The following is a 21,153-nucleotide window of genomic DNA, read 5'->3' on the forward strand; positions in this document are numbered from 1 at the left end:
TCAATGTACGTATTGAAAAAAAGAGCACTTGAAATACTTAAAATTTTTAATTTAAATACTGAAACTTGGATCGTAGTGGCACTAGTATCAAAAACTACAAATGATACACAGCCTGAATCAGTGCAGCAGTACCAAAGCTGCCATATTGAAATGTTTTGTTAGACAAAACCAAAGATATTAAACAACTGAACTAACTAAGAATGAGCAAATATCCACCTAAACATAAAACATATGGCAGATTATTATAACCAGTCATTGTTGGATCTTTTCTTTCTTGCTTTTGAGCAACTGTATCACAATCACTTTAAGCTCAAGTTATTTTTGTTACAATCGTTACAAATCTGATCATAATCCTGTTAAAGCCTGTTCAGTGTGAGTCTTTTCATAGTTTAAAAAAAAGTCTTCTAGTGTGGTCCAGGCTCCACAGAAGAGTAATGCATTCAGTGCTTTGTAGAATCCTCAAATCAGGCCTGGTCGTAACGGACCAACGGCAGAGCGACCTCATTGCACCATCTCCAGACCTCCACGCTGAGTGGGTGCATCTTTCAAACATCAGCCGTCCAGCTCCCACACACAGCAGCACAGCCAGCTTTGATAGAGGCAGTAATGAATATGTAACACAGTCCTTACAGCGCTTTGTATGTGGGAGCTTTGTGTAAGTGTGTGTAGTGGGGGAGAGGGGTGGAAAGGGGACGGAGGAGGGTGGGGGGGCACAGGGAGGGACTAGAGGGGGTTGTCTGGCGGTACATCACTGCATGCCCGACACTGTGCAAAAACTTATTGTAAAAAAAAAAAAGGGGGGGGTGTCCCAGAATAATCAGTCAGGGAATACTGTGTGGTGTGTGTGTGTGTGTGTGTGTGTGTGTGTGTTTTGTGCATCTAGATGGCGCGCTGGGCTTTCCTGCCAGCAGCAGGGCAACAGATGTCTGCTGAGCGGTACTCGCAACTGGTGTGTCCCCCTCTGCTACACACACACACACATACACACTGCACCCCTGTCTCCGCACAGCCGCTACAGCGACAAGAAAGGCGCAGCAGGACAGCCAGGCACTGACACACACACACACACACGCTTTCCAAGGCCAACATCCTAAGCCAAAGCACTTCTTGCCTCCTCTAGCCTCATGTGACCCAGATAAAAAGAAGCCTGCTTTTAGTTACACCCCCCACCCCCCACCCCACCCCCCAAAGAAAAAAAAACAAAACAAAAAAACAGACAACCCAGGCCCACCCTCTCCTCCCCCCACATCAAGCTTCATATCGAACACAGATCAACACTGTTTGAAATTCAAACAACTGCAGTGCCAGTGTAACAGCTGCAGACTTCAGCAAAGTTTAGGCAGGTGCAGTACAGTCAGGGCTCTTGGGATCTGGGGGGCTGCACGCTAAGCTCTGCATGTCTTGTAGTGGTTAAACTGACAGTTTTAAGTTACTCAGCCAAAACTCAGCCAGCGAGCTGCGACTCTAGTCTGCAATATTTCATATACAAAACCATGAGAAAGAAATGGACTGCGTCTTTTCCTCTTTATCTTAAACTTACCAAGCCTCAGGCATGTTTTAAATTCAAGGGAATCCAGTAATTTAGATCAGTGATTTATGATGCTGCAGACCTGCACAGGCCCAACCAGTTGACTGGTTGTGAAGCAGCAATCTGTCATGCAGGTAACACTGCAGTAATTTAGGCTGTTTGCATCATCTCAGTGGTAATTTTTCAATTTGAAAAGCAAGCTAGAAAGTTCAATTTCAGTATAAATGTCAGCAGACAGGTGGGGGCTTAATTGCACTTACCAGGCTTTAAAAGATCAACAAACAATGAGGAGAGGGAAGTACATTCGCTCATGTCCGCATATTTAAATCCTTGAAAACCAGACAGGAAAATCTTGTAGGTGAAATAGAAAAAAAATAAGTTTCCAAAGTTCCCACAGCAGCTACATCCAAGCCCAGTGTTTGTCTTAGCTGCAGGTAAAACACAGAGCATCCAACTCCAGCCAAACGCCTCTGTCCTCTGTGTCTGTGTCCTCCAGAGCTGTAGTTCTTCCTACAGAAGCAGGCAAGTTGGACAATGCGTGGCAGAACAGATGGACCAACAATGTCTGCCATTCCCTCGTCTAGAGTGGCTGCTTTTAGACCAATCAGAGCGCAGCGGGCTCACAATGAGGTGCAGAGACCAGAGGGAGGGGGAGAGGAGGGGCTATGGGCGAATGCCTGCAACACCCAGTTTCCCCAAGGCACGCGTACTCAACGTGCACCAACACACACACAAACACACACACTCCTCTCCTCAGTCTGAAAGGGCTTCCCCTGTGTGGCCGATGAATCAACGAGGGGTGGGCGGCCGAACAATAGAGCCGCACAATGGGAGGCTGGGGAGGGCAGCTGCAGTGTGAGGGCTGGTGCTATTACGGCCCGGGGCAGCAATGGAGAACACCTGGCTACAGAGCACCACAGTCACTCTCCTCTCTTTGTCTCAGTGCTGGGGGTGGTGGTGGCAGTAGAGGAGGGGGTTCAAGCAGAAAGAAAGGGCCGAGGCTGGCTGAAAGACTGGTGTGGCCTTTAAGAGAGTGCAAGAGGAAAGAGGAGAGTGTGGCTGGGCTGAAAGGGGAAAAAGGGCGAGTGTGGGGGGTGAGGGACATCAAAAAGTTTTATGTCCTGAAGAGTGTGAGGAGGGGACCTGTTCCTCATTGTTGCGGCACACTTAGGGCAGATGACTCGGAAGCACAAATCTTCGCCTTTCTGTCTTTTATGTCATTATGCAGCCTGTGCCCTTATTTTAAGAATTTGAATAATTTTAACAAAATAAAATGACCATATCTTCATTGATATGAATCCAAAGTAATGCAGTGATGTATTTGTGCTTTTGCTTTTGCTCACATGTTAAGAGTTGATTTTAAAGCGGTGACAAATGTTTTCTCGCTAAAAATTTTCAGTAATTATCACAATAAATGTCTGTGTTTATGGTCAGAACATGACAAACACTTGCCAAAAAGTAAAAGTTTTTACAAACCTGAGGTAGAAAATCTAACATAGCAAATCTAAAACCTAACTTGTGCAAGAGGAATCTCATAGTTCTATGTACATTATACAATAAATGTGCATTAATGTTCTCGTTGTCCCTAAGCTAATCAGTGAGCGGAACATGAGGTCGTCTGACAGTACATGATGATGTCTGATTAGGAGCATCAGCTCGAGTAATGTGGGTGTTCTATGGCACCAAGCTTAGCCAGAAAACAAACCTCTCATTGTCACTGCTGATCTTTTTTTCCCACCCACAGCTGCAGTCACAAGGTTTCACTAGTGACAGGGAAAGAAAGACACCATGCTCAGAGTAGCTGGACACATTCTGCATAATCAGGTGAGATGTAATTAGAAAGGAGGATAGGAGTGAGGGGCTTCATGCTGCAAGAAGCCAGTTGAGGTGGTTTAAGCATTTTTCTGATGATGATGATGATGCACAGTGAGAAAAAGCTTTTATAAAAACACAAGAAAATGTATTTTTGTAAGTAATATTAGCTCACATGATGGTGTGCAGGTAGTGGTGATCATTTAACAGAAATGAATTAACAAGTCAATAATCATTTCTTGTTTTGGGGCGGCACGGCGGTGCAGCAAGATGGAGGTTGGAACCGTGGTTCACCCAGGTATTTTGTGTGTGGAGTCTGCAGTCTCCCTGAGTACTCTGGCTTTCTCCAGGTTAGGTTACTTGGTGAAGGTGGGTGTGAATAGCTGTTAGTCTCTATATGTCAGCTCTGCGATAGACAGCTCTGCAAATCAAATTAGGACCGCGACTAATGGTTATTGATTACTGCTAATTATTTTCTCAATTAATCATTGAATCATTTTGTTCATAAAAAGCCCCACAGCCAAAATGAATGAATGAAAACCTGCAGATTAACTGATCATTACAGCTCCAATTTAAATATTTAAAAATGACACTGACAATGACACCTTAGGTTCTGAGAAAGTTTACAGGCCATTTTTATTCAGTAAACAGTTCATCAAAGATTTAAAAAATGTGAATAAATCAGAAGGGGTACAGTCCCACCACCAAGTTATAAATAACACCAGAGGATAAAAAAATAAGGCTTAATATCCAGCAGAAACAGGTTAGTGTGTAATAAAGAGCAACAGAGGTGTGCTTTAGCGTGTGTTCTCAGTTGCCAAGTAAAATAAGAGTTCTTCCAGCTTAGTGGCTCAATAGGGAAACAACTGCCTGATTAAATCAGATAACGACGACGAGGTGGAGAAGATACAGCAGCTGACCGTATCCAAACACACGGACAGAGGAGCGCTCTGTAGACCATCTGTCGCAGCAAACAGGTGTGTGTCATGCTTCCCGGCAACTGCAGCAGCAACAGGATGATGGTTTTTCTGTTTGGAGACTGGTAACGCTGAATGCACGTACAACAAAGCTAAGCTAAAGAGCACATAGAGAGACATACAGTAGAGGGTGTATTTGTTTACAGTCACTTAAAAAAGCAAGAATATGCAAATCCTCAAAACTGAAGCTCGAAAAAGTACTTAACAATTCCACAGTTATCAAAATAATCTGTCTGTAACAGATTGATCTGGGAGGTTAAAACAAACACTAAAAACGATTTGCGTGCACCATCCGCCCCAGGTCTCTCACAGCAACAGAGAGAGACCCTCTGCCCTCTTGACCTGACTTGTGACCTCGGTACTGACAACACACACGAAACAGCCAGAGCAGATTAAGTTAGGATAATCGTGGCAACACTCACCAACTCGAAGTGTGTGTGCGCTGCACGCGCCTGTCATTCAAATCAATATTTATGCCATGGAAAAACTAAACAGATGAAGCCTTTGTGGAGAGCCAAAGAGCCGAGACACCGCCACCACAATGAAATGAAGGGTGAGATTTTTTATCTCTGCGAGTGAACCTTATGAATGAGTTTGTGGATTTATAAAAGAGGTTATTTGACTTATATTAGGCTTTGAAAGGTGCAGTTTAAAGGGTTTTTGCAAAGGAGAAGCAGGCGGATCTGTAAGTTTGGGGGTCAGGAAAAAAGGACAGAAGTTAAAGCAGAGGATGAAATAAAACCCTCATGGGATGGGGACAGCTGCTGTGGCTCGTGCTCACAACCCCCCCACCCCTCCTCTCTGCCCATCAAAAGCTGTAAACCAAACGCCTGGGCTGCTACTGCTCTGATCCTCGGGGAGCCACTACCAACCAGTGTGCAGCAAAGACACAGCTGTCAGAGAGAGGACAGACAAAGGAACAGTAGACAGGTGGAAAAAAGACATTTAGAGTCTCCACTGTCTCCCTGTCCCTTCATGGATCCACCAGAGAACCGACAACTAGTGGGAGCTTGTGTTTTGCTCAGGCCTCCTTCACTCCAAAGCAAACTGCCTCTCCTCTCGCTTAAAAACATTTCCCAACAGTATTTCGTCTCAGTAAGATAACAAACAAGCCAAGAGCATCGAGCATTGAAGGAGCCACAATGTACACAAAACTATATTATAGATGTTGGGGGGAGCGCGCAGGGGCGTGCACGGTCACTGCAAACCAACACCGTCACGACCTCCCTGCAGCTTTCCCCTACACCAACCTGCAGCTCCTCCGGCGAACAAGTCCGCTCGGTTAACGCGGTACGCAGGTATTCACCTGGCCAGCGCCGCCGCCGGAGCCGCACGTTCAGTTTTGTGACCAGACCCAGAAAAGAAAAAAACAAAAAAGACGAGCGAATGTTCCCATCACATACTGGCGACGCAAAACATCCGGCTGGATTGCAGCGTGACCCAGCCAAGCTGCGTCAAGTTAGAGAGAGTGACGAGACAACTTCCGTTTTGACGGCGTTTCAAAATAAGAGGCAGAAAGTGTATGTCGTCATTGGTCACGACGTGGCTCGTCATTGGTCACAAGCTTCTGGGAGGAGCTGTTCAGAGAGGAGAGACGGATATGAACCATGTTTGTAGCATTACCTCTGTTTGCCAGTACTGCTAGGTCCGGATGCTTAAACTTTTTGTGGAACACAGGTGAGATTGAACGCTGAGCACACCTGCGGCGGCGAGGCAATTAGCATTAGTAGCAAGCGTTAACATTAACGTTAGCATCAACATAGAGCGTTAGCATTAGCCCTATCGTTTGAGGATGTTTTTGGCGATGTTCCCTTTTTGGCACGTTTTTGTTTGTTTGGGTTGAAGTGTAATTGTGTTTCTGTGGCTAATGCGTCCCTGCCACGTCGTTGCCAACTGTTTATGGTGGATTATCGTCGTCACGTTTCTTCTAGTTGCGGGTCTAGCAGTTTTCAGTGTGGCATTGTGATCATTTTGCAGTTTTGTTTTGTTTTGTTTTTTTGCCTCTTTGGCGTTTGTGTGTCTTTATAGCTTTGTGGTAGTAATCTATCCATAGCCATTCATTGATCTCCTCACCATTTGTTTGTGGTGACTGTGACTGGAATTATTATATAAACGATTTTAAAAATGGCTTTTTTCTCTGAGATCAATGAAGTCAAATTCTAGTAACATGATGAATTTATTCACCTCGAAAGTCAAAGTGTGATTGTTGGTTGCAGTGTTTAGTTTTCAGTGTTGTATTTTTCTATACTGTTCAGGTTTTGGAGATGAACTATTCTTTATTAATAAGGTTCTTTGTTTTTCATGCCTTGTACTTGTGTTTTCCAGGTTCAGATGCTGCAGCCTGGACACAAACACCAGCTCACACCTTAAAAAGCAAACAGAGGCCTGGACTACGAAGGGAGTTTAACCCACTGTGATTTAACTCGGGTTATCAAGGAACGTCGGAGTTGACAGACGTCGGCTGCCAAGATATCAGTAAGTTGAGTAATCAGTAAGTTCACAGTAATGTACATGATTCCACACGATTTCTCAAATAGTTATTGTGATTGGTTCTCAAAGATGTAATGCTTTTTCTTGTCATATGTGACAGCTCATTTTCTGAGACACTCCTCTAATGTTTGGAAAATGTTGTGGTTCAGCTGTAATGTTGAATATTTTTCTGTGTTTTCATGGTTAAGCTGTTGATGAACAGGTCACAGTGTATTGATCATTGTGCTTTGTATGTTTCTGTCTTTATGTCCTCCAGGTGTCTCCACTTCACGTCCACGATCAGAGAATCTTTGAACAATGAAGGAATTGTTTAGACCAGGACAGAGGCCTCCAGGTAATTCACAAACATCTTCATCACCTGTCCAACACAGAGCACTGGTGTTAAGTTATATATCATCTTGGTTACCTGTCTCTCATTTTGTCTGCATCTCTTGACCAAATGTAGTTAAAATTTATCTTACGATGGAGAAACAAACATTTCAATCCACTGCTGTTGTGTGAATACGAGCAGCTGGTGGAGTCACTTCTCCAGTCAGAGCAGCTTCTTCTGTGTTTGTGTAGAAAACAAATGTAACTGATGAATCCAGAACAAGAAGAATTTAGTGTCTTTTACTTCTGTCTCTATCTGTACAGTTTATGTTGATGTGTTAAAAGTTACATGTTTATATGAATGTTTGTTGTGTTTTTCTCCACAGAATTCAAACTTCAACCATTAAATCACAGAGAGAAGAGACGGACATGAAGATGTTTCCAGAAGGTCAGTGTTTATTCTTTGTAGTCTGACTCTGTCATTTAGAACAGAATAGAAACTTTCAAAATTTATTAGTGTAAGAGAATATAATCTGGTGTCATATAGTGTAGTTTAGTTTAGTGTTCTTCTTGTCTCTGATTAATTAACGTTTCTCTGTTTCATAACACCCTACATACAGGTCTCTGAAACGCCACCAGTGCTGTCGCATATCCCATAACGCCAGGGAGTCAAGAGCGCTCGGACAGGCGTTCACACTTTGTCTGCTTCAGGTAAGATTACAAGTCGCAGTCCCTTTACCTTTTCCTTTTCCTTTTCTTTTAGTGTTTGCATTTGTTTGTATAGCCTCAAAATTTACTGCCAAAGGTGATCTTTAAGTGTCCAAGCTCATCAGTAGTAGTCGTCTTAGTATCATGTTGCCAGTCTGTCCATCTAAATACTGTTGTTTTCTTTCATCCAGAATCACTTCTGTCTCCGACTGACCCTTCTCCCACTGAAATCAACCCGACTCAACTCTACTGTGACATTGAGTATTTTTAACTGTTTTCCATGCTTTACTAGTTTATGACAGTATTTAAGTGTTTATGATTGTTTGTTATGCTTTACTGTATTATGACATTTTTGAATGTTGTTCATGCCTTGAGTGTTTTTGACAGTTTTCCATGTTTTACTGTTTGCCTTGTTGTACTGACATTTTTGACTGTTGTTCACTGTTTTGTATGTCTTTTTATTGTGTGACAATAAATTGTGTGTGTATTGTGTTTCCTGTTAGGAAGAGATAGCAGAGGAATGAGAGTAAAGGGATGGGACATGTTTTGGCCCAGCCCTTTACTCAGGTAGGACAGTGTAGATGATGATGATTTTTTTCTGGGTTTTTTTGCATTGACATTTTTTTAATTTTTCCATTCAAATTTTTGAGATTTTCATTTTTTCAATGTAACACTTAAGAATAAAATTTTTCCTCCAAAATTTCTGTTGTTTTCTATACAAAAATTGCATGTAATTACACACACTAAACCACACCCCTTTTCATTTTTTTTTTCAAATTTTATTAATTAATAAAACACATATCAAAAAATTTGCGACTGGACCCAGCACCCACCCGGTACTGCCCAGGGAAGGTTGATTGTGGGGTAGGTATGAAACTCGGGCCATGTTGCAACTCGGACCCTGAAAAAAAAATTTTTTTTTATAACAGTTGACAGGAACAACGCATTAGACACGCATGTGTTCAACAGTTGGGAAGAACACATGAACATTAAAAAAAGTGATCCAGTGACAGCTGTCTGTACGTCCATGGGTTCACTGCAGACAGGAGATGATTGCAGCTAATTCTGCATACTTAGAATAAAAATATGTGAATAAATGTATATGCTGTGATTACTGCAGGTATGGGTGGGTGGGCCAGGTATTGTTAAACTAGCCCACCTCCTCTAAAAAAGATCCAGTCCAAATGGAGCTGAAGTCGGGTTTAGACGGGATCTGTCATTTTATTTTTGTACATACATCTGTTTTTATTAAGTCCATAATACTCCCTGCTGTAAAACAGTGAAAATAAAGAATGTGATTCTGCGTGCCTCCTTAAATTTGCCATAAAATCACATTGATTAATTGGACATTGTGTATTTGAGTCTGCAAAAACATCTTATTGTGTGGAGGTGACTTTAGACTAAACAAACATGGCGGATGACAGCGGACCCCCCATTTTTAAACTTTATTCATCATGAATTCATCATGAAAACAACAACGTGTCAGATTGACTATCGATCCGTTCCAAATGACAGCCAATACAGCGCATGCTCGGATTTCCTCGAGTCCCCTCCCACACACACAACAGGATTTCTGACCGTAAATACCCTAATAAACACGTGTAACATTTGTCAGAGCGGCCGGGGAGCGTAAAATCATTCTTAATCCACCTGAAACCACAGGAAACTCCGGCAGGATCACCGTTAGAGCCATCATAGCGCCACATTATTGTTCAAGGATTTTTACTAAAGATATTCGCTTTCAGGGTCAATAAAATGAATTAAACCCATATCCTACCTAACCTTACTGATAGCAATGTAAAGATGAAACACTAGGGGGCGCAAACGAAAAGCAGAGTTTGACTAAGTTGAACAAACACCTGTCAGCGCCGTGACACCAGAGTGTTGTATGGAGCGGGTTGAAGCAACAGAGAGGGAACAGGAATATTTCATCATAAAGATCGTTTCTCAGCACGTTTTCATTCAAATAAAACATTCTGACCATCACAACTGAATCTGATTTAATCATTCCAACCCTCACATAACTTTTGTTGTGATCTGGCGTTATATAAACTGAGATTGTGGTTAGGGTTAGGGTTAGGGGTGCGGGGGTGCGGGGTGGGGGTTGCACGGGAGGGGGAAGAGGGAAGAGGGGTGGGGGTTTCTTTTATTTTATTTTTTAACTTTCAGGCTGTGGAGCAGGAGACGCTCAAAGAAAAGTTGGCCCATAAACTCATAGCAATCATTTTTAATTGAAAACAGCTGCAGCTTTCTTCTGATTTCTCTGATGATGTCAAGTCAATATTTATTTATACAGCGTCAAATCATAACAGACGTCATGTCGAGGCGCTGTACACACAGAGCAGGTTTACACCGTGCTCTTTATATTATAATATTTATAAGGAGACCCAACAATTCAAACCATGAGCAAGCGTGGTGTGTTCATGAAACGGTCAAAGACTTTAAAGTGGGGATGAAGTCAGTCAGAGTATTACAAGAAACACAGAGCCTTCGGCAGCTCAACACAAACTAAGGTGGAGATCACCTGAAACCCCCCTCTGTTCTCTACTTGACTTGGTACAGTCCAGTCAGACACTTTGTCAGATTTGAGCGACAACCTCCGAGTGTCGTTTGAATCAAGAGAAATACGTGATAAAAGTGTTAAATGCAACACAAATATAAAACAAACTGACTGTTCTGCAAACGTCTGTGGATTTATATGTTGTCCGCAGCAGTTCACACAATAAAACATCGATCTTATAGTGATTTATTCACGGGACATTTTGTTTGGGGGAATCACACACGTGTCAGAAACGGGATTCGATTCCCATGAGACCTGCACAGCGTGAGGTCCAGCCGCCCCCCTCCTCTCCCCAGTGCACTGCCCCCCTCCCCCCACGCTCTCGTCTATATAAGGCGCGCCGGAAACAGCGACTTCCTCTTTGACACCCGGCGCGCGCAGACGGAGCCAGCGAGAACTGCTGCACGTGGTACAAACATTTGGTAACTCTCGCTTAAAATATCCACGCATTTATCACATTTTCTGCGTTTTTACTGTTGTCGGTGCAGTTATTAATTGGTTATCTTTCAATTTAAGTGTAAACGTGAGTCTTTTGTTGGCTTACTTTGCAGATTTTGACTAATGCTAGAATCCTTGCAGATTTCCTCCTGCTAGAATCATAGCCTAACCTAACTACATCTGTTTCTTCTCTGTGTTTTCCAGAAACGGGAGGTGAGGAGATACACTCGTGTCTGCGCTGCTGTTTGTTTGGACCTTGTTATTTAACCTTTGTTGCATCCATTCACAAGTGTATCTCTGCACCTTTTGTTGCTGCTAGTTCTGCTGTAGCATTGTAATGCTAATGTTAATGCTAACGTTAAAGCTAATGCTAATGTTAAAGCTAATGCTAAAGTTAAAGCTAATGTTAATGTTAAAGTTAAAGCTAATGTTAATGTTAAAGTTAAAGCTAATGTTAAAGTTAAAGCTAATGCTAATGTTAAAGCTAATGCTAAAGTTAAAGCTAATGTTAATGTTAAAGTTAAAGCTAATGTTAATGTTAAAGTTAAAGCTAATGTTAAAGTTAAAGCTAAAGCTAAAGTTAAAGCTAATGTTAAAGCTAATGCTAAAGTTAATAGTTAACAGTGTAAAACTGCACTAACAACAATAAAAATGCAGAAAATGTGATAAATGTGTGGATATTTTAAGTAAGAGTTACCAAATGTTTGTTCCATGTGCTCCAGTTCTTGCTGGCTAAAAAGTTTCAAAAGCACCTTGTACGCACAAGCATGTTCTATAAAACCAATAAGTCACTCCCTCCCTTCTTCCTGCCCCACCCCCCCTCTGGCTCCTCCTACCTGCCCCTCCCCCTGACTCCTCCTACCTGCCCCGCCCCCCTCTGGCTCCTCCTACCTGCCCCGCCCCCCTCTAGCTCCTCCTACCTGCCCCTCCCCCTGACTCCTCCTACCTGCCCCACCCCCCTCTAGCTCCTCCTACCTGCCCCACCCCCTCTGACTCCTCCTACCTAGTCCCACCCCCCTCTAGCTCCTCCTACCTAGCCCCCTCCCACCTGATCTAGCCCCTCCCCCCCAGCTACCTCCCCCCCCCGAACTAAATTATCCTCTCCTGCTACCCCCTAACCCAGACGCTGGCAGTGAAGGGGATTCGAACCGGCCTCTCCCAGACCAGTCGACCATCCGGCCGCTGACGAACCCACTGCACCACCGTGCATCTGATATGAACAGAGCTCCGGGCGTATTTGACATCTTCATTTTGGCTGTTGAAAGTGAAAAACTCTTTGTCTCAACCAAGACTTGAACCTGCAACCTCTTGGTTCCCAATCACAACCTCTTGCCTGCAGACAAATCCACTGCACCACTGAGGATCTGATGTGACTAATGCTCGTGGCGCATTTGGCTTCTTCATTTTGGCAGTTGAAAGTGAAAAACTCTTTGTCTCAACCAAGAATTGAACTCACCAACTCCTGATTCCCAGTCCATCTCCTTAACCACTGACCTACAGGGTGAGACACCTGAGCTTCTTTTTTCAAGCATTTCACTCTGTGATCTGCACACCAGCCTTCAAAAACTCACTGCCTCAACCAAGAATTGAACTCACGACTCTTGAACATGAGTCAGTGTTCTACCAGTCTGCGCCATCTTGTCAGACAGTGGAGGACTCTTTCTTTAAGCATTTCAGCCTTTCTTTTGCACACCAGTCTTCAAAAACTCTTTGACGCAAGCAAGAATTGAACTCACCAACTCTTGAGACCCAGTCCATCTCCTTAACCACTGACCTACAGGGTGAGACACCTGAACTCCTTTTTTCAAGCATTTCACTCTGTGATCTGCACACCAGCCTTCAAAAACTCACTGCCTCAACCAAGAATTGAACTCACGACTCTTGAACACGAGTCAGTGTTCTACCAGTCTGCGCCATGTTGTCAGACAGCTGAGACACATTTCTTTGAGCCTTTCAGTGTTTACTTTGAGTGCTGGGCATCAAAACTCTGCAGCCTCTGACCCAAGACCTCAAAACTTCAGAGGAACCGATAACTCTGAACTTCAGTGTTGGTGTGAGCTATAAGGTGACGTGTTGATCAGAGGCTTTTGTCAGACTTTGATTCAAAAATCTCTGCTTGTACGACCCACAACTGAGTCAAATCCACATCCTCAGAACCTAAAGGTTCAGCTATCTCATCAGACCCTTCACACTTATTTCCTGGAGCCTTTGGGAGTTTACAGAGGGTCCTGGACTTCATCAAAATCCGCCACAACTCAAACCCAAGAACTTCAGAGGGGTCATTCCATATCAGATCAGAAAAGGTTGCTGCAGCACCATCTCTGATTTTGTTCAGACATTGACATGAACAGGTCCAGAAAACAAGGCCTGTACACGGCCCACGTTTTCATGTTTTCAGCCTTTGATATTATTCTGTTTTTATAACCTGACAAACACCTTATCTGAGAAACCATGTTTGGACATTAAGACCTAGTACTATTATCACTGTCTCAGGGAGAAGAGGGAGAGTCTGAACTCAGCTCTGAGAGGGTTTCAGAAGGAGCACTGACATACAGGGCCTGTGTCCACCAGAGGGCGCTAATTCTACTCTTCACAACAAGGCTGCACAGTTGCACACAACAAAACCAATTAACAAATGATTCTATTTAAAACAATGAGGAAAACTTAAACTAACAGTGACGTGTAATCAGTAAAATCAGCAGTGTAGCTGAGGCCATGAGGGAAGAAGTGTTTGTGTGGTGTTGTTTGATCCAGAAACACAAAGCCAGTGGGTGTGTCTCAGGGAGAAGAGGGAGAGTCTGAACTCAGCTCTGAGAGGGTTTCAGAAGGAGCACTGACATACAGGGTCTGTGTCCACCAGAGGGCGCTGATGAGCTCAGGTGCTGATGACCATGCTCACCTCCAGTACCTGCAAAGAAAGCAGCCACACTGCAAGTGACAGGCACACAGGGCAGAGAGACAACACAGCAATCTTACAAAGTTTGGTGAAGCTAGGAATAAAACTTGTCAGGATGTTAATGCCCAGACATGGCTTCTCAGATAAGGTGACTTTGAGAGGGTAAAAATAAAAAATATCAAGAGCTAAAAACATATCACAGCATTAGATTTGAACTAAAGTTTCACCAAAACTGATAAGATGGAAGACAAACATGTTCTCAACATGACTGAACCATTAAAGGTTTGTACTGCCTGACCATCTCTTTGTACCTGCACGATATCAATCCTTAGTTTTTCCAACTCAATTGCTTGGTGAGGTGGAGGAGGAGAGGAGGGAGAGGAGGGAGAGGGGACTTGGGTTGTACCAAGTTGGGCAGTGCAGAGTTCAGGGGGCGGGGTTTGAAATCACAGAAACTCTTCAAGCCACTGAGTCAAGCTACTGCTGAGGGAGAAACACAAAGCAAAGCCAGTGGGTGTGTCTCAGGGAGAAGAGGGAGAGTCTGAACTCAGCTCTGAGAGGGTTTCAGAAGGAGCACTGACATACAGGGTCTGTGTCCACCAGGGGGCGCTGATGAGCTCAGGTGCTGATGGCCCTCTGCCATGCTCACCTGCAGTATCTGCAAAGCTTTTAAAAGCCTTATTTCAGGGAATCAAACACCGTATAGACAAAGAACAAACTAAATCTGAGACAGTGCAGCAACCACTCTCTTGGACTGAAACATCTGTGGACGTCAGATGTTTGGATCTGAACCAACAGCCTGTTTAAAGGGCTGCTCCTCATCAAGCCCCTGGGTCACAAAGGTCAAGAGGTTCTCAGTCTGTATTTTGGAGCGTCATTTCTCAGACTCCAGTCTTACTGGTGGGGTTTAGGCTTCAAGCCAGATTCATGTACTGTATTTTGGTTCAAATCAGCAATGAAATTCTGTTTTATAAATCTGGACTAGTTGCCTCAACAAAAGAATTAGATCCACAGCCACTCTTTAATTACCAGCAGCTGATATTCAGTCATTTTGCAGATATAATAACCGTTAAAGGTTTGTACTGCCTGACCATCTCTTTGTACCTGCACGATATCAATCCTTAGTTTTTCCAACTGGATTGCTGGATGAGGTGGAGGAGGGAGAGGAGGGAGAGGAGACTTGGGTTGTACCAAGTTGGGCAGTGCAGAGTTCAGGGGGCGGGGTTTGAAGTCACAGAAACTCTTCAAGCCACTGAGTCAAGCTACTGCTGAGGGAGAAACACAAAGCAAAGCCAGTGGGTGTGTCTCAGGGAGAAGAGGGAGAGTCTGAACTCAGCTCTGAGAGGGTTTCAGAAGGAGCTGACATACAGGGTCTGTGTCCACCAGAGGGCGCTGATGAGCTCAGGTGCTGATGGCCCTCTGCCATGCTCACCTGCAGTATCTGCAAAGCTTTTAAAAGCCTTATTTCAGGGAATCAAACACCGTATAGACAAAGAACAAACTAAATCTGAGACAGTGCAGCAACCACTCTCTTGGACTGAAACATCTGTGGACGTCAGATGTTTGGATCTGAACCAACAGCCTGTTTAAAGGGCTGCTCCTCATCAAGCCCCTGGGTCACAAAGGTCAAGAGGTTCTCAGTCTGTATTTTGGAGCGTCATTTCTCAGACTCCAGTCTTACTGGTGGGGTTTAGGCTTCAAGCCAGATTCATGTACTGTATTTTGGTTCAAATCAGCAATGAAATTCTGTTTTATAAATCTGGACTAGTTGCCTCAACAAAAGAATTAGATCCACAGCCACTCTTTAATTACCAGCAGCTGATATTCAGTCATTTTGCAGATATAATAACCGTTAAAGGTTTGTACTGCCTGACCATCTCTTTGTACCTGCACAATATCAATCCTTAGTTTTTCCAACTGGATTGCTGGATGAGGTGGAGGAGGGAGAGGAGGGAGAGGAGACTTGGGTTGTACCAAGTTGGGCAGTGCAGAGTTCAGGGGGCGGGGTTTGAAGTCACAGAAACTCTTCAAGCCACTGAGTCAAGCTACTGCTGAGGGAGAAACACAAACCAAAGCCAGTGGGTGTGTCTCAGGGAGAAGAGGGAGAGTCTGAACTCAGCTCTGAGAGGGTTTCAGAAGGAGCACTGACATACAGGGTCTGTGTCCACCGGAGGGCGCTGATGAGCTCAGGTGCTCATGACCATGCTCACCTGCAGTATCTGCAAAGAAAGCAGCCACACTGCAAGTGACAGGCACACAGGGCAGAGAGACAACACAGCAATCTTACAAAGTTTGGTGAAGCTAGGAATAAAACTTGTCAGGATGTTAATGCCCAGACATGGCTTCTCAGATAAGGTGACTTTGAGAGGGTAAAAATAAAAAATATCAAGAGCTAAAAACATATCACAGCATTAGATTTGAACTAAAGTTTCACCAAAACTGATAAGATGGAAGACAAACATGTTCTCAACATGACTGAACCATTAAAGGTTTGTACTGCCTGACCATCTCTTTGTACCTGCATGATATCAATCCTTAGTTTTTCCAACTCAATTGCTTGGTGAGGTGGAGGAGGGAGAGGAGGGAGAGGGGACTTGGGTTGTACCAAGTTGGGCAGTGCAGAGTTCAGGGGGCGGGGTTTGAAGTCACAGAAACTCTTCAAGCCACTGAGTCAAGCTACTGCTGAGGGAGAAACACAAAGCAAAGCCAGTGGGTGTGTCTCAGGGAGAAGAGGGAGAGTCTGAACTCAGCTCTGAGAGGGTTTCAGAAGGAGCACTGACATACAGGGTCTGTGTCCACCAGAGGGCGCTGATGAGCTCAGGTGCTGATGGCCCTCTGCCATGCTCACCTGCAGTATCTGCAAAGCTTTTAAAAGCCTTATTTCAGGGAATCAAACACCGTATAGACAAAGAACAAACTAAATCTGAGACAGTGCAGCAACCACTCTCTTGGACTGAAACATCTGTGGACGTCAGATGTTTGGATCTGAACCAACAGCCTGTTTAAAGGGCTGCTCCTCATCAAGCCCCTGGGTCACAAAGGTCAAGAGGTTCTCAGTCTGTATTTTGGAGCGTCATTTCTCAGACTCCAGTCTTACTGGTGGGGTTTAGGCTTCAAGCCAGATTCATGTACTGTATTTTGGTTCAAATCAGCAATGAAATTCTGTTTTATAAATCTGGACTAGTTGTCTCAACAAAAGAATTAGATCCACAGCCATTCTTTAATTACCAGCAGCTGATATTCAGTCATTTTGCAGATATAATAACCGTTAAAGGTTTGTACTGCCTGACCATCTCTTTGTACCTGCACAATATCAATCCTTAGTTTTTCCAACTGGATTGCTGGATGAGGTGGAGGAGGGAGAGGAGGGAGAGGAGACTTGGGTTGTACCAAGTTGGGCAGTGCAGAGTTCAGGGGGCGGGGTTTGAAATCACAGAAACTCTTCAAGCCACTGAGTCAAGCTACTGCTGAGGGAGAAACACAAAGCAAAGCCAGTGGGTGTGTCTCAGGGAGAAGAGGGAGAGTCTGAACTCAGCTCTGAGAGGGTTTCAGAAGGAGCACTGACATACAGGGTCTGTGTCCACCAGAGGGCGCTGATGAGCTCAGGTGCTCATGACCATGCTCACCTGCAGTATCTGCAAAGAAAGCAGCCACACTGCAAGTGACAGGCACACAGGGCAGAGAGACAACACAGCGATCTTACAAAGTTTGGTGAAGCTAGGAATAAAACTTGTCAGGATGTTAATGCCCAGACATGGCTTCTCAGATAAGGTGACTTTGAGAGGGTAAAAATAAAAAATATCAAGAGCTAAAAACATATCACAGCATTAGATTTGAACTCAAGTTTCACCAAAACTGATAAGATGGAAGACAAACATGTTCTCAACATGACTGAACCATTAAAGGTTTGTACTGCCTGACCATCTCTTTGTACCTGCACGATATCAATCCTTAGTTTTTCCAACTCAATTGCTTGGTGAGGTGGAGGAGGGAGAGGAGGGAGAGGAGGGAGAGGAGACTTGGGTTGTACCAAGTTGGGCAGTGCAGAGTTCAGGGGGCGGGGTTTGAAGTCACAGAAACTCTTCAAGCCACTGAGTCAAGCTACTGCTGAGGGAGAAACACAAACCAAAGCCAGTGGGTGTGTCTCAGGGAGAAGAGGGAGAGTCTGAACTCAGCTCTGAGAGGGTTTCAGAAGGAGCACTGACATACAGGGTCTGTGTCCACCAGAGGGCGCTGATGAGCTCAGGTGCTCATGACCATGCTCACCTCCAGTACCTGCAAAGAAAGCAGCCACACTGCAAGTGACAGGCACACAGGGCAGAGAGACAACACAGCAATCTTACAAAGTTTGGTGAAGCTGGGAATAAAACTTGTCAGGATGTTAATGCCCAGACATGGCTTCTCAGATAAGGTGACTTTGAGAGGGTAAAAATAAGAACAATTTAACAAATTGTACTTAAGAACAATTTTGAGGTACCTACCTGAGTATTTCCATTGAAACTTTTGATGCTTATAGTAAATTATGCAGAGAATGCTTTCATTGAAGTAGGTGTATTTTTATTTTACTGTATTGCTATTTTGACTTCTTCCATCACTGGCTGAGAAAAAAGAAAAATACTAGTCTCCTTCACAGAACGTCAGCTTATTTTGTATTAATGTTACATATGCTGTATATAGTATATGTTAGGTACTTTACCTGCTTGTGGACTTTTGTGAGCTGCTCCAAGTTATTCTCCAGGAATGAGATCTTCTGTTTCTGGGCGATGTTGCCAAGCCCTTCCTCACAGTCCATCTCTGCACTCTAACAACAATAGTCAGAGCACAGGTTCAGTGTTAAACTGGCATTTTCAGAGAGATGATGCTTAACAGAACCAAGCAAGCAGAGGAAGGTGATGTACCTTCTTAACCCGTGTGGTGAGGTCCAGAACGAAGAGTTTGCGGAGGTTGTGAAGAGTCTGCAGCTCTTTGGCCTGAAAGAACAAGAAGAAAGTGATAATGATGGTTAGTAAGTGTGGAAGACAGGCTGAGGATTGAAGGATTAAACGACACCTCCTCTCCATCTGGAACAACGGGTGAGTGCCACTCTGGTTCTCCTGCAGCAGACGCAGTGGTGAGTGTGAGATTTGACCATAAACCTCTGCCCTGTGTCGCAGCTCCATCATGGGCTTCATCAGTAGGAGAGGAGAGGGAGAAGGCTGTGCTTCCTGCTCAGGTTCAGTGAGAGCAGCAGAGAGGGAGCCATCACCTTCACCTGGATCCAACACTGCTGCTTTAAACTCTGCACGGCTCGCTGACAGAACCATCCACAGTTTTCACACTCGGATTTCTCCCAAATCCTCCATTTGTTGGGTCATTGTAAATCTTCTGAGACTGAGCTGTGTTTATGGGAAGCTGTTTCTCACTCGTGCCGGCAAAATTCAATTAACGGGCAGCCGTCCCTTTACTTTGAGCACGATATCTCAGTAAGGCCTCGAGGGAATTTTAATACAAATTTAATACAAATATTCAGTTGGACTCAAAGATGAACTGATTACATGCAGGTGGTCAAAAGGCCAAAGGTCACCGTGACAGCACCAAACACATTTACGGCCACAATTCAAGAATTCACAGTCTTATTAACTGCAGCAGGACTGGTCGGTGGAGGCGTATCGATACTACGATTGATACTTTTCTGTTACTTGGTGGTTGTTAACAGAACCGCTCATGTTTTCATTATTTAACTTTGAGTGAGCAACATCTTGAGGAACGCACAGAAAACTGGAAACCGCATCCTCTCTGCCTCTTCATACTCAAACTGTAGAGTTGACTGTGTTCAGAGTTCCTGAAGCAGCAGTCATTTGTTTTTCCTGCTCAGTCTGATCTCTGTCTTCTCAGCTGTAAATCTCGCCGTCTGTCTTTTGTTTTTGTTTTTTTGTATTTCTCTTCCTGCTCGGCCTCCAGACCAGCAATCTGATTGGATTTGGAGAGTTTGACGTTCAGGTAGACGCCGCTTCAATCTGTTCCCCTGCTAAACCGCTGCAGTTTAACTCAACTATACTTTACTACACTAACAGCTGTGGCTCTCCCTCCTCCAACACAAGTGTTTGTTTTATTTTTGACACTTATTAAAGCTTGAAATACAAACAGCAGTAGAGAAAATATTTTTACATGCATGCAGAATGAATTTAGGACAAATCTAAAGCGCCTCGGTCATGTATTGTATTTCTTTACGTGTCTGTTGCATGAAATTCACTTGTTAACATAAAATTCATGCAGAAAGATCCCCTTCATTCTTAGAACAATACTCTGGATTTACATTAGAGCTGGAGTCACTTTACTTTGTGTCTTTGTACCTAACAACCTGTCCTTTTCTCTTCTTCTCAGATGAGCGCAGACTTTCCTGACCAGAACTAAAGATGAGCTCCTCATCCTCTTGTTACCAGTGTACTCTTCATGTCTTTGTTTAATGCAGAGACTAAAGCCCCATTTGGACGGGATTAACTGTACGGGAGGAGGTGGGGACTTAAATCTTCACTGTGGTCTTCTGTAATGTAACCTCCATAACTCTGCTAAGAAGTCAGAAAAAAGACAGAACTTGCTTTTGGAACTTGTTTTTAACTTTTCTTCAGTATCACAGTGATCCAGTGACAGCTGTCTGTACGTCCATGGGTTCACTGCAGACAGGAGATGATTGCAGCTAATTCTGCATACTTAGAATAAAAATATGTGAATAAATGTATATGCTGTGATTACTGCAGGTATGGGTGGGTGGGCCAGGTATTGTTAAACTAGCCCACCTCCTCTAAAAAAGATCCAGTCCAAATGGAGCTGAAGTCGGGTTTAGACGGGATCTGTCATTTTATTTTTGTACATACATCTGTTTTTATTAAGTCCATAATACTCCCTGCTGTAAAACAGTGAAAATAAAGAATGTGATTCTGCGTGCCTCCTTAAATTTGCCATAAAATCACATTGATTAATTGGACATTGTGTATTTGAGTCTGCAAAAACATCTTATTGTGTGGAGGTGACTTTAGACTAAACAAACATGGCGGATGACAGCGGACCCCCCATTTTTAAACTTTATTCATCATGAATTCATCATGAAAACAACAACGTGTCAGATTGACTATCGATCCGTTCCAAATGACAGCCAATACAGCGCATGCTCGGATTTCCTCGAGTCCCCTCCCACACACACAACAGGATTTCTGACCGTAAATACCCTAATAAACACGTGTAACATTTGTCAGAGCGGCCGGGGAGCGTAAAATCATTCTTAATCCACCTGAAACCACAGGAAACTCCGGCAGGATCACCGTTAGAGCCATCATAGCGCCACATTATTGTTCAAGGATTTTTACTAAAGATATTCGCTTTCAGGGTCAATAAAATGAATTAAACCCATATCCTACCTAACCTTACTGATAGCAATGTAAAGATGAAACACTAGGGG

The 21,153-nt window shown here is 43.8% G+C and overlaps 1 protein-coding gene and 1 long non-coding RNA gene across 3 annotated transcripts; one reads left to right on the plus strand and one right to left on the minus strand.

Moving 5' to 3' along the window:
* Positions 1–1,203: 1,203 nt before the first annotated feature.
* On the plus strand, positions 1,204–8,310 carry LOC108899974 (uncharacterized). Of its 2 annotated transcripts, none has more exons than XR_001963641.2 (7): positions 1,204–3,352; positions 4,224–5,994; positions 6,643–6,792; positions 7,064–7,141; positions 7,503–7,564; positions 7,737–7,827; positions 8,016–8,310. It is a non-coding gene; the product is annotated as an uncharacterized LOC108899974 (long non-coding RNA). The 2 variants fall into 2 exon arrangements; XR_007810980.1 differs by having other exon boundaries at positions 4,224–4,317.
* A 188-nt stretch (positions 8,311–8,498) lies between these two features.
* LOC108899973 (uncharacterized) lies at positions 8,499–19,855 on the minus strand. Its single transcript, XM_051068386.1, has 4 exons — positions 18,617–19,855; positions 18,415–18,519; positions 8,642–8,725; positions 8,499–8,537 (listed from the first exon to the last, which is right to left on the minus strand). Exons 1-4 carry the CDS (start codon positions 19,019–19,021, stop codon positions 8,499–8,501), a joined length of 633 nt encoding a protein of 210 aa, XP_050924343.1. The 5' UTR covers positions 19,022–19,855.
* Between the last annotated feature and the right edge of the window lie 1,298 nt (positions 19,856–21,153).

This window comes from Lates calcarifer, unplaced genomic scaffold, assembly GCF_001640805.2.
Source record: "Lates calcarifer isolate ASB-BC8 unplaced genomic scaffold, TLL_Latcal_v3 _unitig_44_quiver_2101, whole genome shotgun sequence".
Lineage (NCBI taxonomy): Eukaryota > Metazoa > Chordata > Actinopteri > Centropomidae > Lates > Lates calcarifer.

Excerpts from the sequence above, each read along its gene's own strand:
- LOC108899973 (XM_051068386.1), bottom strand. The coding sequence starts at position 19,021 with ATGGTTCTGTCAGCGAGCCGTGCAGAGTTTAAAGCAGCAGTGTTGGAT. Across the intron at positions 18,520-18,616 it reads TCACCACACGGGTTAAGAAG|AGTGCAGAGATGGACTGTGA; the intron begins GTACATCACCTT and ends TATTGTTGTTAG. Across the intron at positions 8,538-8,641 it reads CCGGGTGGGTGCTGGGTCCA|AAAACAACAGAAATTTTGGA; the intron begins GTCGCAAATTTT and ends ATTTTTGTATAG.